This window comes from Centropristis striata, chromosome 17, assembly GCF_030273125.1.
Source record: "Centropristis striata isolate RG_2023a ecotype Rhode Island chromosome 17, C.striata_1.0, whole genome shotgun sequence".
In the NCBI taxonomy this organism is placed as follows: Eukaryota; Metazoa; Chordata; class Actinopteri; order Perciformes; family Serranidae; genus Centropristis; species Centropristis striata.
This window is the reverse complement of record NC_081533.1, coordinates 23966024-23980861: the sequence shown is the minus strand read 5'-3', so window position 1 is coordinate 23980861 and position 14838 is coordinate 23966024. Positions and strand designations below refer to the sequence as shown.

At 39.6% G+C, this 14838-nt stretch overlaps 1 protein-coding gene across 1 annotated transcript in view; it reads left to right on the top strand.

Annotated features, from left to right (window-relative positions):
- Positions 1-14838, top strand: part of dnah2 (dynein, axonemal, heavy chain 2) — a 71232-nt gene that overhangs the window by 50982 nt on the left and 5412 nt on the right. The window contains exons 65-84 of the mRNA XM_059354886.1: positions 170-286; positions 476-640; positions 720-842; positions 1017-1165; positions 1345-1411; positions 2126-2276; positions 2412-2560; positions 2658-2791; positions 3425-3569; positions 3803-4002; positions 4417-4543; positions 4931-5117; positions 6329-6477; positions 6728-6911; positions 7126-7316; positions 7456-7647; positions 7926-8110; positions 8986-9220; positions 12881-13032; positions 13944-14058. Of these exons, the coding sequence (XP_059210869.1) occupies positions 170-286; positions 476-640; positions 720-842; positions 1017-1165; positions 1345-1411; positions 2126-2276; positions 2412-2560; positions 2658-2791; positions 3425-3569; positions 3803-4002; positions 4417-4543; positions 4931-5117; positions 6329-6477; positions 6728-6911; positions 7126-7316; positions 7456-7647; positions 7926-8110; positions 8986-9220; positions 12881-13032; positions 13944-14058 (3117 nt within the window). The remainder of the gene's footprint in view (positions 1-169; positions 287-475; positions 641-719; positions 843-1016; positions 1166-1344; positions 1412-2125; positions 2277-2411; positions 2561-2657; positions 2792-3424; positions 3570-3802; positions 4003-4416; positions 4544-4930; positions 5118-6328; positions 6478-6727; positions 6912-7125; positions 7317-7455; positions 7648-7925; positions 8111-8985; positions 9221-12880; positions 13033-13943; positions 14059-14838) is intronic.

Here is a 14838-nt window from a genome sequence, read left to right as displayed (position 1 = left end):
CAGTGTACAGACAGGTGCAAATCTACAATGAGCTGTGTGCTTTAGAAAGCATTAACCAAGTAAAGCACAGCAAATGAGCAATGACAAAGCAATGAGGCCTATTTGTAAAATGAATACATGAAAAGGAAATAGCAAAACAAAATCAACAGATGTGTACGTGTTCTTCCAGGTTTATGGGCGTATTTTCAGGGTGGTGGAGCCAAAGCGCGCCCTACTAAACGCAGCAATGACCCAGTTAGAGGAGAAACAGAGTGCACTGGCCGCAGCCCAGAACAAACTACGAGAGGTATGGAGCCCTGTGTATCTAGTATCTGTCTCTAACAGCCTAGCAGACATCAAGTCAAGTTTATATGTGAGTTTAAAAGTAGCACAAATCCAATTTACAATTTGATAAAAGTTGTGTGTGTGTGTGTGTGTGTGTGTGTCTGTGTGTGTCTGTGTCTGTGTGTCTGTGTCTGTGCGTGTGTGCGGTCAGGTAGGGGAGAAGCTGGAAGAGCTGAAAAAGCAGCTTGCTGAGAAGCTTGTCATGAAGGAGAATTTGAGGACGAAATCAGCTGAGATGGAGATTAAACTAGACCGAGCTGACAAACTGGTGACTGGACTGGCTGGAGAGAGGGTCCGCTGGGAGGAGAGAGTCACTGTAGGCCATACACAAACAGACATAAATTAAAATGACACATTTGTAAATACACATGCCAATGAAAGTGTGTCTGCTTTAGGGTCTTGAAGAAAACATGGGATACCTGGTGGGAGACTGTTTGCTAGCTGCATCTTTCCTGTCCTACATGGGACCCTTCCTTTCTAACTACAGAGATGAGCTGCTTTCAATCTGGATGAAGGAGGTAAGGCACAGACACACACACACACACTTATAAAAACATATCCTAACGTGTAGTTCGGTGAAAAGCTTGTCCTCCCTGTACAGTTACTACCAACTCATGTAGAATCCCTTGAAAATGAAAAGTTTGCACTTGTATTTTCCAGCCAACCCCTCTCACTCTCTGTCCTCTCCTCAGGTACGGGACTCAACGATCCCATGTACACCAGGGTTTAGTTTTGCAGTGTTTATGTCCAAGCCTACAGCAGTGAGGGACTGGAACATTCAGGGCCTGCCCTCTGACGCCTTCTCTACTGAGAATGGAGTTATCGTCACCCGCGGAAACAGGTCAGTTCACACATTTTATTAAAGGGTTTATTAACAAAGATTTGCTGTATATGAATTATACTAAATAAAAAATGTTTTTGGGTTTGTTTTCCTTGTATTTGGTTTTATATTTGGCTGTGTTCCCCTTATTAAAAAAATAATTTAAAAATTGTGGCTTGACTTGTTTTACTTCTTTCAAGATGGCCACTGATGGTGGACCCTCAGGGCCAATCTCTGAAGTGGATCAAGAATATGGAGATGAAGAGTGTAAGTGTTTATTGTTGATTCTTTTCATTGTTATTGTGTCTTTCCTGGTGAAAAGTTATATTTTTTTAAACAACCGTGAAAATTAGATTTTCAATATTGGGAATATAATTTTGTTGAAACCACATCAAATCAATCACTGAATCCTTACTGTCTTACAGGATCTTTTTTTTTTATCACAATGGCAAAAATAGGCTTTCATAGTTCCAGCTACATAGTTCTTAGGTCAGGTAAAATTATCTAAACCTTAAGTGGACCTCCGCTCTGCTCAGTGCACCATGGACATGTAACACTGCTCATTCCACCTCAGAACAACTTGATGCAATTGTACAACTGTGCCCTGCAATTCAGGGGATGAATATCATACCTGTCACAAAAATGTAGGCCACTTGTCACTAGCAATACGAAGAGACTATACACTGTCAATTTTGTTTGTAGATATCTAACTCTAAAGCTGCCTCAATGACATATCTTCTCATATAAAATACTCATAAGACCTGATTTCAGGACTGGCTAACTTGATACCTCGTGAATAGATTCTGAAATTGGGAAGACAGCCTTCAAGTACCTTGCGCAGTATAAATGGAATTGGATCAATCTAAACTTTTGAATTTGAGAATATTTTTACATTTTCTTGTTATTGTTTGTGGTGCTGTTTCTATGTCCTTTTGTTTTTTGTTGTGTCTTACGTATATGTGTATGTGTTTACATGTGCAGGGCCTGAAAGTTATAGACTTTCAAATGCCAGACTACCTACGAGTGCTGGAGAACGCCGTCCAGTTTGGAAATCCTGTTTTGCTGCAGAATGTCCAGGAGGAGCTGGACCCCTCTCTCAACCCAATTCTTAACAAGTCCCTGACACGGATAGGTCAGACACACACACACGTACACAAATTTGTAAATGAAAACCCCAGCTGGTAAAGTTTATAAGTAAGTCTTCAGCTAAATATGAGGGTGTGCCTGAAACGTTGTGTGTCTGGGTGTATATGTGCATATGTTCCAGGTGGCAGGCTGCTGATGAAGCTGGGTGATAAAGAGGTGGAGTACAGCCCAGAGTTTCGTTTCTACATTACCACCAAACTCTCTAACCCCCACTACACACCAGAGATTTCTACAAAGACCACCATAGTCAACTTTGCTGTCAAAGAACAGGTCGGAGTTTGTGTGGTATCCTGTATGCACATACAGTTAGAGAGTATGAGCTGCTGCCTTAAATTGCTGTATGTGGGATGTATGTGTGTATGTGCAGGGTCTGGAAGCCCAACTACTGGGAATTGTTGTGCGTAAGGAGCGTCCAGAGCTAGAAGAACAGAAGGACTCTTTGGTGATCAGCATTGCTTCTGGCAAGAGAAGCCTGCAGGAGCTGGAGGACGAGATCCTCAGGTTCTTTAGCTTTTAATAGTAATGGTAATATCGTTTGTTGTCGTTCTTGGGAAATTTAAGCACATTTCGAAAAGGCAGTGTCCCAGCAGTAAGACCAATCTCCCCAAGGATCAGTTATTAAATGTACCGAAGAAGCGATTTATTTAAGGCCCAAAAGAATAGAACTAATTGCAGTAACTAATAGTCTACAACTATAACATTACTTCTACTGTTACTACTACATGTAGAGGATAGCTAAAACAAGCACCTCATAGAGGAGCCACTGATTAACAACCTACTCACCATTAAATCTCGTCTAGCAGATTTATAGTAAGTGACCTGATTCTATTATATTAACACATCTAGATTTTTGTAAATCCTGTTTTAAATAACCTGAGAGTTTTTTTTTTATGTAGTCCACCTCTGAAATCCAAAGTTTCCTTTTCATTCCAAATGTTAACATTACAATGGAAAGAAAGCTTAATGCTAAATATTTTTCTAAATATGATTATAATGTTATATATTAAGGAATCACATGACTTGTTTCTATAACATGCTGTTGTATACTTTTGGTGTATGTGAACCCTTATGTGTTAAGCAGTGTGGCAGTGTCTTGTTGTATTAATGCATATATGCGTGTGTCTACTCTACCAGGCTGCTGAACGAGGCGACGGGCTCACTACTGGACGATGTGCAACTGGTGAACACGCTGCAGACATCCAAAGTGACAGCCACTGAAGTTTCAGAGCAGCTGGAGAGCAGCGAACAGACTGAGATCAAGATTGACTCTGCGAGAGAGGTCAGGTGTAGGGATGAAGGGACTTGGGTCTTATGATAAATTAAATACCTTGAAGGTTCTTGGAACATTGGTGAGACAAAGTACGCCTTTACAGAGGTACTGGAAAGTTGTGATGGCCGTTTCTTATTAGTTTTAGATTACATATTTTTTATGAGATAGTAACTGATGAATGGTTAATTTGCATATCAGTTTGTGAATACACTAAATGTATATAACTTACTCTCTCTGAACAGGCTTATCGGCCATGTGCCCAGCGAGCCTCCATTCTCTTCTTCATCCTAAACGACATGGGCCGCATTGACCCAATGTATCAGTTCTCACTGGATGCCTACATTAACCTATTCAACCTTAGCATAGAAAAGAGTAAGCGCAGCCACAAGCTAGAGGAAAGGATCACCAACCTTAATGACTACCATACTTATGCAGTATACAGGTAAGCAAGGATGTATCAAAAGAGGCCCCTTTCATAATTCATGCCTATTTGCGTGCACATATTTGCGGGTCAAGTGAATTGTCAGAATTTTTTTTGTATGGAAAGAGAAAGACAGGAACCATTTTTTATTGTGTGCAAATAAGCTGTGTAACTGTGCTAACCAGCAGACAAAGTGCTTTACAGTTTTTACACTCATTCACACACTCTTACAATGATGGCAGCCGACCTGCTATGCACAATGCTGACAATGCTAATTGGGAGCAATTAGGGGTTTGGTGTCTTGATAAAGAGGTTTACATAATAATAACTTATCAGTTTCTGAATATTATATTTCTGATACGAGTTAGAAACACATACACTATGTTGTATGTCTGTGACTTACTTGAGCTTACTTGAGCACGTTATCCTCTGCAGGTACACGTGTCGTGGTCTGTTTGAGGTACACAAGCTGCTCTTCAGCTTCCAGATGTGTGCCAAAATCCTGGAGGTAGCTGGCAAACTCAACATGGACGAGTACAGCTTCTTCCTCCGAGGGGGACTCGTAAGAAAACACAGAACACACATAAACATCTTGTTTTCATCTTATTTAATTTAAGATAATCCAACAGAACAAACCTGTTTTTTTTCCAAAGGCTTGGAACACGCTTAATGCCCCAAAAGACATTCTGCTTTGTTTTTAAATGTTGACCCATATAGATGTTATCCTTCCCCTCAAAGAAAGCCCCTTTTTTCACAATTAATTTTCCAATAATTTGCATAGCCATTGGGGGATAGGTTTTTCATAACTACATTTATTTGCCAATCAATTAATATCTCTGGGACAAGTTTGCTGTAACATTGATGTTTTTGTGGGTTTTTTGGTCCATTTATTGACACATTGATGGAAAAAGGCAGTTTCACTACAGATTCCTTTATGGTGTGCTTCTAGGTACTTGACAAGGAGGATCAGATGGACAACCCCTGCACCAGTTGGCTGGTAGACTCCAGCTGGGACAACATCACAGAGCTTGATAAGCTGCCCAACTTCCATGGCATCATGGCATCCTTTGAACAGTATCCCCGAGACTGGCATCTTTGGTTCACCAGCGCTGAGCCAGAAAACGCCACACTACCGGGTATGTATTTTTTTGACAAGGAAGTTGAAGCCTGCTCAACTGATATTGGTATGTAAGGCAGCTTGTTTGCAATGCTGTGCACTGACACATTTCAAGGTTTTGCTAAATAGTGACACTGTGGTAATAGAAAATGTATAAGTACCTTTAAATAGTTTTTGTATTTGATGTGTGTGTGTGTGTGTGTGTGTGTGTGTGAGTGCGAGGTAGAGGGAGCTTCCCCAGCCACCCTTCTGGTGTACTGTTTGTGCTGATAAGTTATAAGGTGCATATGAGTATTTATTTTGCCCGGCCTGTGTGTATGTACTATGTGTACAAATGGATGAGCAGATCATAATGTGCTTGGATCCTATGAACTCACAAAAATGGCTTGCATTCAAAACCTTACTTAGTAGAAGTATGTTAGTATTATCACTAAAATGTACTTTAAATTGAATAAAAGTACTAATTCTTGAGTGTTTCCTATTAAATATGATCTTTTTGAAATAATATTACTGCTGCATTAATATGTTAGATGAAGGTTATGATCTTTTTTTTTTTTACCAATTTATATACTAAAAGTTTAATAGTAGTTTAATCTGCAGCAATGCATCATATGCTACAGGGTTATCTTGTTTGCAATGTTGTGTTGCTGACCTATAAGAACCATGCAACCTTTCCGTTATGTCAAAGATATTTTATATCATTTATTAGCTGAAAAAATACATTCTCAACCCATAGCGTTACACTTCATGCTTCAATTTATCAAAAAAAGTACTTGTTTAAATTCTACTCTGCTGTACAGGAAGTTATACTCAGGTGATTATGTATATGTGTCTTCTTTTCTGCTATTTCTGAGAGATGAGAATCTATTCATGCCTGGTTCACTGCAAAGACAGAAAAGAGCAAGAGTGTTCATGGGTTTGTATGTGTGTGTGTTTTTTGTGTGTCTTCTAATGTTTTTTTTCCCATTAAGATTCATTACATTTGACAAAGTTCAGCTCAGTATGTATATAACCCTGCTCAGGGCTGCTGAAGTGTACGTCTATCCTCTATCTATTTCTTTCAGCCATTCCCCTCATTATATCCTTTGCTCACGACCATTTTCACTTCTTTTTTACTCAGTTCACTTAATAATTCCTGTTAATCATACATCTTCCCTCTGTATTTCCAAACAGCCCTCACCCTTGATTTCACTGCCTTCACTTCCTTCTCTGTTTTTTTTTCCCTTTTAGGTGATTGGGAGAATGACTGTAATGAGCTCCAGAAGATGCTGATCGTGCGCTCTCTGCGTCAGGACCGTGTCTCCTTGTGCGTCACCTCCTTCATTTTTAACAACCTCGGCTCTCGCTTTGTGGAGCCACCTGTTCTCAACATGAAGGCTGTGAGTGTCTGCTGTTACCCATTTAATCCCTGTTGCTTCTTCCATCTTGAGTATTAGATTTGAGGATTTGAATTTAAATGAAAAAAATATTTCACACACCTCATTTGTTAATTCTATTCTATTGTAACTCCATTGAAAGTTTCACAAAGGTCAAAACATTGTTTCTATTTGATGTCAAGTGAGTTACACCTTGTTGGCTCATCTATTCTCGCTTTCTTTGCTGACTCGACTGTCTGTGTCCTACCCCCAGGTTGTGGAGGAATCTACCAGCATGACTCCTCTGATCTTTGTTCTGTCTCCTGGGGTTGACCCCACTGGAGCTCTGCTGCAGCTGGCTGAGGCCTCTGGTATGGGCAAGCACTTTCATGCTCTCTCTCTGGGCCAGGGACAGGCCCCAATTGCCAAAAGCATGATAGAGGAGGGCGTCAAGAACGGTACCACACCAATTACACTGTCCTGCTTTTCTGTATTTTCTGTATTATTCAGTTGTTTAGAAGTGTTATTTTTCCCCACAACTATTTACTTTAAAAAGTCAACTGTGCTTATGGTCACCACAAGATTGCCCAAACACACTCGAAACAACTAGAAATTAGATTTTTTTTTAAATCTAAACATGCTATATCTCAAGCCCTCTATTTCTCGACCCAGGTCACTGGGTGTTCCTTGCCAACTGTCACCTCTCTCTCTCCTGGATGCCTGAGCTGGATAAGCTGGTGGAGCAGCTACAGGTGCAGAAGCCCCACTCAAACTTCAGACTCTGGCTCAGCTCTTCGCCACACCCCGAATTCCCCATAACCATCCTGCAGGCTGGCATCAAGATGACCACTGAACCACCAAAGGTGCATGTGCACATATATACATGGTGTACATGTCAAGAAATCTACATAGACGTTCTGATCTGATCTGCCGACACATATTTTAGAGTAAGATATATATTCTACACTTAATGTTGTTAACTCTGCCCTCTATTGTCCTCAGGGTGTGAAAGCCAACATGAAGCGTCTGTACCAGCTGGTGACAGAGGCTCAATTCACCCGCTGCTCAAGACCTGTATTCTACAGGAAGATGCTCTTCTCCCTCTGCTTTTTTCACAGCATCCTGCTGGAAAGGAAGAAGTTTCTACAGCTTGGCTGGAATATTATTTATGGCTTCAACGATTCTGACTTTGAGGTCAGAGCCTTATATGATACTGAAAGAAACAGTGACAGTCGAAGTCATAAGAGTCATTTTATACCCTGTCAGAGTAAGGGCCAGTTAGACTAATGGGAAATGACAGTCTTGCTCATATGAATGAGACTAAATCCAACTAATGCCCTTAAATGTCTTCCTCCATTCTAGCTTTACTGTCTCTGTCTTCTTTCTAAAGCCGATATTTTTTTCTTGCTCTTGGTCTATATTTTTCATTTCAAAGTCAGTCTGTTAAAATCATTGCCTTGATGCCCCCCTAGGTGAGTGAGAGTCTGCTGAGTCTGTACCTGGATGAGTATGAGGAGATTCCCTGGGATGCACTGAAGTACCTTATTGCAGGGGTCAACTATGGAGGCCATGTAACAGATGACTGGGACAGACGTCTTCTAACCACATACATCAATGACTACTTCTGTGATGGTGCCATAAACCAGCCCTTTTTTAAGTGAGAAAATGTAATACACATACATTTATCAGGCAACATAAATAAAAAAAGTATGTACTGTACATATACACATGCCTAGACATTTCAATATTGTAGTCTTGAAATACATACAGTGCATTTACTCTGGTGGAAGCAAATTGCAGCTGCATTAAGGTGGCAGAAGCCACTTGAACAGCCTGCTGATGCTCCTTGCTGGTTGCAGAGTGCCAGCACCACCAAGTGCACAATCGGATTATTACAGGTTAACAAAGGCAGACACATTGTTGCTCCTGAACACTTCGAAGAACCCTGAGTCCTCAGCCTCTCTATTAAAAAAATACATTTAGTGCATTTACTAATAAGTGCAGATCACACAAATACTTTGGTGAGGTCTAGTGAGTGGGTTGCAGTTAAACCACTTCCAACAGCTTCTCTCCATAGAAATAGTTTAGATGTTGCCAATACATTAATAGTTAAGTATGTTTTTGTAATTTATTACATTGAATTACATCAGAAGAGATAAAAAATAATCTCTTCCAGGAAGTTGGATCATGGGTCATTGTATTGGCAGGAAATACAACTGAGAGAACAATAGCTGTAAACTGTGTTCCAAAACAGTGTATTGGCATTAATAAAACAAATAAAGATGCAATATCTTTCTTTACAGCAAAGGTTATATGCACATGTACATCATAGGACTAGCTATTTATATTATTAGGTATGCAGATGGAAGAATGTATAGTATGTCCAGAAATAAGTGCAAAATCTGTGTTAAATTTACATTTCCAGGCAAAATAAGTTTAGTTATTCTTTTGTTGTATGATTGACCACCGATATTTATAACACCATTATATACCACTGACTATTATATTCTGTCAACCCCTTTTATCTGTCAGGTTGTCCTCCATAAACTCCTATTACATTCCCCGGGACGGTCCCCAGTCCTCATACAAGGAATATATCAGCATGCTGCCGCCCACAGAGCACCCTGAGGTGTTTGGCCAGCACTCTAATGCAGACATTGCTAGCCAGATCGCGGAGACCAGGACGCTGTTTGACACCCTGCTCTCCCTGCAGCCACAGGTCACCAGCCCCACTGCTGCTGGGGCAAGGCCCAGTAGAGAAGATAAGGTAAGAAGGAAGCAAGGTGAGAGAAGGGGAGGGCAGCAATGGATTAATGGAATGTGATAAAACGGGACCAACAAGCTACACCACATTTGAGCAGAATACTGGGCCAAGCACTAAGTATCATCTCCATGAGTTTGCAGAATATACAGATCAATGTATGCATCTCTATGTTTCCTTTCCTCTTTAAATCTAATGAAGCATTTAACAATAACCGTTGAATCATTACTGCTGCTTACAAATACAAATGATTTTGATCAGAACATGTTTTACAATAATTTACCTGTCCAATTACATGCAATTTGAACAAGAGTGTGTACCCTTCAATATCCAACCCAACAACTCTGCCCCATCTGTCTGCATGGCACACCAGTACATTAAATAAATGTTAAGGTAATCATCACCATTTATTTCAGTTTAATTTATGTTTTTCATAGTTTATTTAATTAAAGGACTGACATGCATTGTATCCTACCTTGCCTGTAAGAATTCTCAGTCTGTGTTCACAACAACGCAACATAGAAATAATACAAGGATATTGGTCAGGTTTAATATTATTGCCTTTGAAGCTGTTTTTATCATGTTCATCAATCTGAGATAGACAGTACAAAATATTCAGTCAAGATTGGCTGCTGCATAGCAGAGGAGTATTTGCATTCACGCATTGATGAAGTTATGGATAAAATCTCGTTAGATATAATTTGTATTACAACGTCAATACTGTAATGACATTAATGTTCTAGAAATTAATTTTATCAAATTGAACAACTACAGCTACAGTGGTACAGTAGTGTTCAAAATAATAGCAGTCCAATGGGACTAACCAGATTAATCCAGGTTTTTAGTATGTTTTTATTGCCACATGGCAAACAAGGTACCAGTAGGTGCAGTAGATTCTCAGAAAACCAACAAGACCCAACATTAGTGATATGCACGCTCTTAAGGCTGTGCAATTGGGCAATTAGTTGAAAGGGGTGTGTTCAAAAAAATAGCAGTGTGACATTCAATCAGTGAGGTCATCAATTTTGTGAAAAAACAGTTGTGAATCAGGTGGCCTCTATTTAAGGATGAAGCCAGCACTTGTTGAACATGCATTGCTCTTTGAAAGCCTGAGGAAAATGGGTCGTTCAAGACATTGTTCAGAAGAACAGCGTACTTTGATTAAAAAGTTGATTAGAGAGGGGAAAACTTATAAAGAGGTGCAAACAATTATAGGCTGTTCAGCTAAAATGATCTCCAATGCTTTAAAATGGAGAGCAGAGCCAGAGACACGTGGCAGAAAACGGAAGACAACCGTCAAAATGGATGGAAGAATAAGCAGAATGGCAAAGGCTCAGCCAATGATCAGCTCCAGGATGATCAAAGACAGTCTGGAGTTACCTGGAAGTGCTGTGACAGTTAGAAGACGTCTGTGTGAAGCTAATCTATTTACAAGAATCCCCCGCAAAGTCCCTCTGTTAAAAAAAGGCATGTGCAGAAAAGGTTACAATCTGCCAAAGAACACATCAACTGGCCTAAAGAGGAATGGAGGAACATTTTGTGAACTGATGAGAGTAAAATTGTTCATTTTGGGTCCAAGGGCCGCAGACAGTTTGTGAGACGACCTCCAAACTCTGAAGTCAAGCCACAGTACACAGTGAAGACAGTGAAGCATCATGATATGGGCATGTTTCTCTACTATGGTGTTGGGCCTATTTATCTCATACCAGGGATCATGGATCAGTTTGCATATGTCAGAATGCTTGAAGTGGTCATGTTGCCTTATGCTGAAGAGGATGCTTGAAATGGGTGTTTCAACAAGACAATGACCCCAAACACGCTAGTAAACGATCAAAATCTTGGTTCCAAACCAAAAACATTGAAGTTATGGAGTGGACCTTAATCCAATTGAGAACTTGTGGGCTGACATCAAAAATGCTGTTTCTGAAGCAAAACCAAGAAATGTAAATTAATTGTGGAATGTTGTTAAAGAATCTTGGAGTGGAATAACAGCTGAAAGGAGCCACAAGTTGGTTGACTCCATGCCACACAGATGTGAAGCAGTTATAGAAAACTGTGGTCATACAACTAAATATTAGTTTAGTGATTCACAGGATTGCTAAATCCTAGAAACAAAAAAGATTTGTACAAAATCGTTTTGAGTTTGTAAAGTCAACGGCAGACACTGCTATATTTTTGAACACACCCCTTTCAACTATTTGCCCAATTGCACAGCCTTAAGAGCTGCATATCACGAATGCTGGGTCTTGTTGGTTTTCTGAGAATCTACTGCACCTACTGGTACCTTGTTTGCCATGTAGCAATAAAAATATACTAAAAACCTGGATTAATCTGCTTAGTCACATTGGACTGCTATTATTTCGAACACTACTTTATAAACCAAATCTCTGATGTTAATATCAATCAACCTCGTTCATGGATCGACTGTACATTTTGGAAACATGTTTAGACATGTTCCCAGATTATCTTTCAGATATACACATACTGTAATCTGTCAGCACTGAGGTCAGGGGAAAAGTGAGTAGCAAAAACACCCAGCATCTCAACCGCAGGTGTATTTCTTACATCCCCAGTGCCCAGCAGTGTGGTTTTCCTCCTCCTTGTCAGACATTTACTTGCACAACAGCTTAATCACATGCTGACCTTTCTTTTTAACCACAGCATATAACGTGCCATGTAGCATCTGTCATTGAGATGTATTTGACATAGGTGTTGTGTCGTTCCAAGCCTGGATGTTTCTTAGGCAGACCAGTCAATACCCAGAACAATTAATAGTTAGAGGTTCATGAAGCCAATGTCAATATTTGACAGATTTTCCCCAGCATTGCTGAGACATCCATGTGGTTACACAAAGCTGGCAGACGGTCATCAGTGTAATAAGATACAGATCTAGGAATGTGTGCTTCTTTATGGAGAACACTGCTCTGTAAAGTTTTAGGGAAGGTCTCAAAGGCTATCTTCAGATGCTTCAGAACTGATTTTTCTGTTGCTATTAGGATTTAATCCAGTTTTTGTCTTACATTGAAGAAAGAAATGTTCCCAGATAAAGGTCAGAGCACTCAACACACCACAAAACTCAAATAGTTTCAAATAAAACTCCCACATCTCACTCAGGTGCCATTTTAACATATTTTTTATAATATGGACAGGGAATGTTTTGCTTTCAGGCTTAGATATATCTCTGAGTTTATAGCCACTGAGGTCAAGACAGAAATTACTACTTTCTTTGAAGATTATCTCTTAGGATCCCTAAACCCATTTGCCAATTATGTGTTCTAGTTAAAAGAAACTTGGTGTGGTGCAACAATTGCAGTAGTTTCTTTTTGTGCTTTAACTGCTCTGGTAGTGTAATTGTGCAAACAAATAAAACTAAATGGTCCAGCTAATAATGACTTTCAGCAATGTAATCTCATCATCCAGCTCCTTATAGTGGTTCTTGCGGTTGTTGGAGTAGGACTATTGTTCAAGTTTGTTGTTTCGTGTGTATGTGTGTGTTTGGAAACGATTATCAAATGCCTTTCCCTGAACTATTAAAAGTCCTCCAAATTTATGCAGCTCCATGATCTGACTCTGCAGTTTCTTCACTGCACTTCTACTTTTATACTGTGCCTTTGTAAATTAATCCGTCTCATCTGCCTTTTTTCAATGTTTGTAACATGTTTCCAGGTACTAGAGTTGCTGGCAGACGTCCGTGGGAAAATCCCAACATTGATTGACTTTGAGGGCACTAGGTCCCTCCTCCAGTTCAATCCCTCACCTCTTAATGTTGTCCTGCTGCAAGAGATCCAGAGATACAACTCTCTGCTGGCTACCATCATGTATGAACTCTGTGTCCGTGTGTACTGTGTGTGTTTCTTTGGGTTTGTCTGACAGAATCTCCATGTGTGTCCTTGGCCCTGTATTCCTATGTGCATAACTGTCATGTTAAGTGTCGTCACATGCTATGAACTTGAAATTGTGCAACTCTCAAGAAAAGAGGGCTGTACATTAATAGATTAAATAGTGATTAACATCAGATAAAAAGAGACAAAATGGGGAAATAATGTGGGATGGAGGGAGGTAGATGCTGAGTAGACTAACATTTTGCACAGTGGTAGCAGACCAAATGGGCGTGGGCGTTAACCTAAATTACTCCCTCAATTCTTAAAACATCTTATTTGCAATTAGTCATCAGTGAATAATTAAACACTTAGTCAGGCTGGAAACAAATGAAAGTCAGTTATTGAATCATTATTTTGGATCTTGCAGGAACAGTATTTTCCATGCATTAATCTTCAAGAGATTCTACCAGACTAACTGAATTTCCCCTCGGGGATGAATAAAGTAATTTTGATTTGATTTGATTGATTGATTAATGCAATAAAGGTACACAAATACTATTCCAGTATACCAGTACTGGGTTGTGGTGAACTAAAGTGAGAACCAATGAAAATGACTTATAAAGACATTAGCAATGAGCAATTCAGGACCATATATTAATATTTGGCCTCATGCAGCAACATCCTCTTAAATTTATTTTATATTTTCTCTCCCTCTTCTCAAGAGAAAAAGAGAAAAAAATAAATGAAGTCAACTCCAGATACACCAAATGTTCTTAACCATCCAAATTGCCTGAACTGTTAGTTTGTACCTCAATGTATTTACAATAGATCCATACTCGAAAGCAGTGACAATTAACCAGCTGCAATAAAAGTTACAGTTGCTGTAACTGTGTATGTTTGTGTATTAGTTCATCCTTGGCTGAGCTGGAGAAAGGGATCAAAGGCTTAGTGGTGATGTCATCCCGCTTGGAGGAAACCTTTCACTACATCTATGACGCCCGTGTACCACCACTGTGGGAGAAGGTAGCAGATTACTACACACACACACACACACACACACACACACACACACACAGCTTTCTTAAGTCCTCCTTCAAAACAAATTCTTTTGAGGTTACAGAAAAAAAGATTCTCTGTATTCTCTGGTTTTTGTTTCTCTGCTGCTTGAGGTGAATTCTTAACTTCTCACTTCTGGTAATGTACAGATGATGCACATACTCATACTGCATGTGTGCCGCACATGCAGTATGAGGGGTGAGACCTCCTGAAGTGAGAGGTGAGACTGCACCTGCTACCTTCCTTTTATCTTATTTCATAGAGTGGGCAGACATACTACAATGCAGAAGTGCTTTCGTGATCAATAATAATAATAAGACAGCTGCTCTTTGGAGAATTGAGTGGACCTGAATAACACAAGACAAAAAAGACTGTGTTAGGTGAAGATTAAAATAATGAAAAGAATGCTTTCAAAAAAGTACCAAAGCATGAAACAGCCAAGGTATACAGCAAAACAAATTTTGGCTGCACTCTACTTTATAATCAAGTATTGACCAAGCATTTCTTTGTGAAGGTCATATGCTGTTTCAGTACAGACCAGATAGACAGCTATGTTCATTTTTCCATTACTTATTCTAACTTCATTTGCAGCTTAGTCTTTCTCTCTGCAACAAATATAACATATTTCTATGCTGCCATTTAACAGAGGTCATTAAGGTTATCACTGAGAACTCTTTGTGTATTGATATTTGTGCTTATGATCTGATCAACACTTATCTATTCAGCTCCCTTCAGCCAGTCAAACAG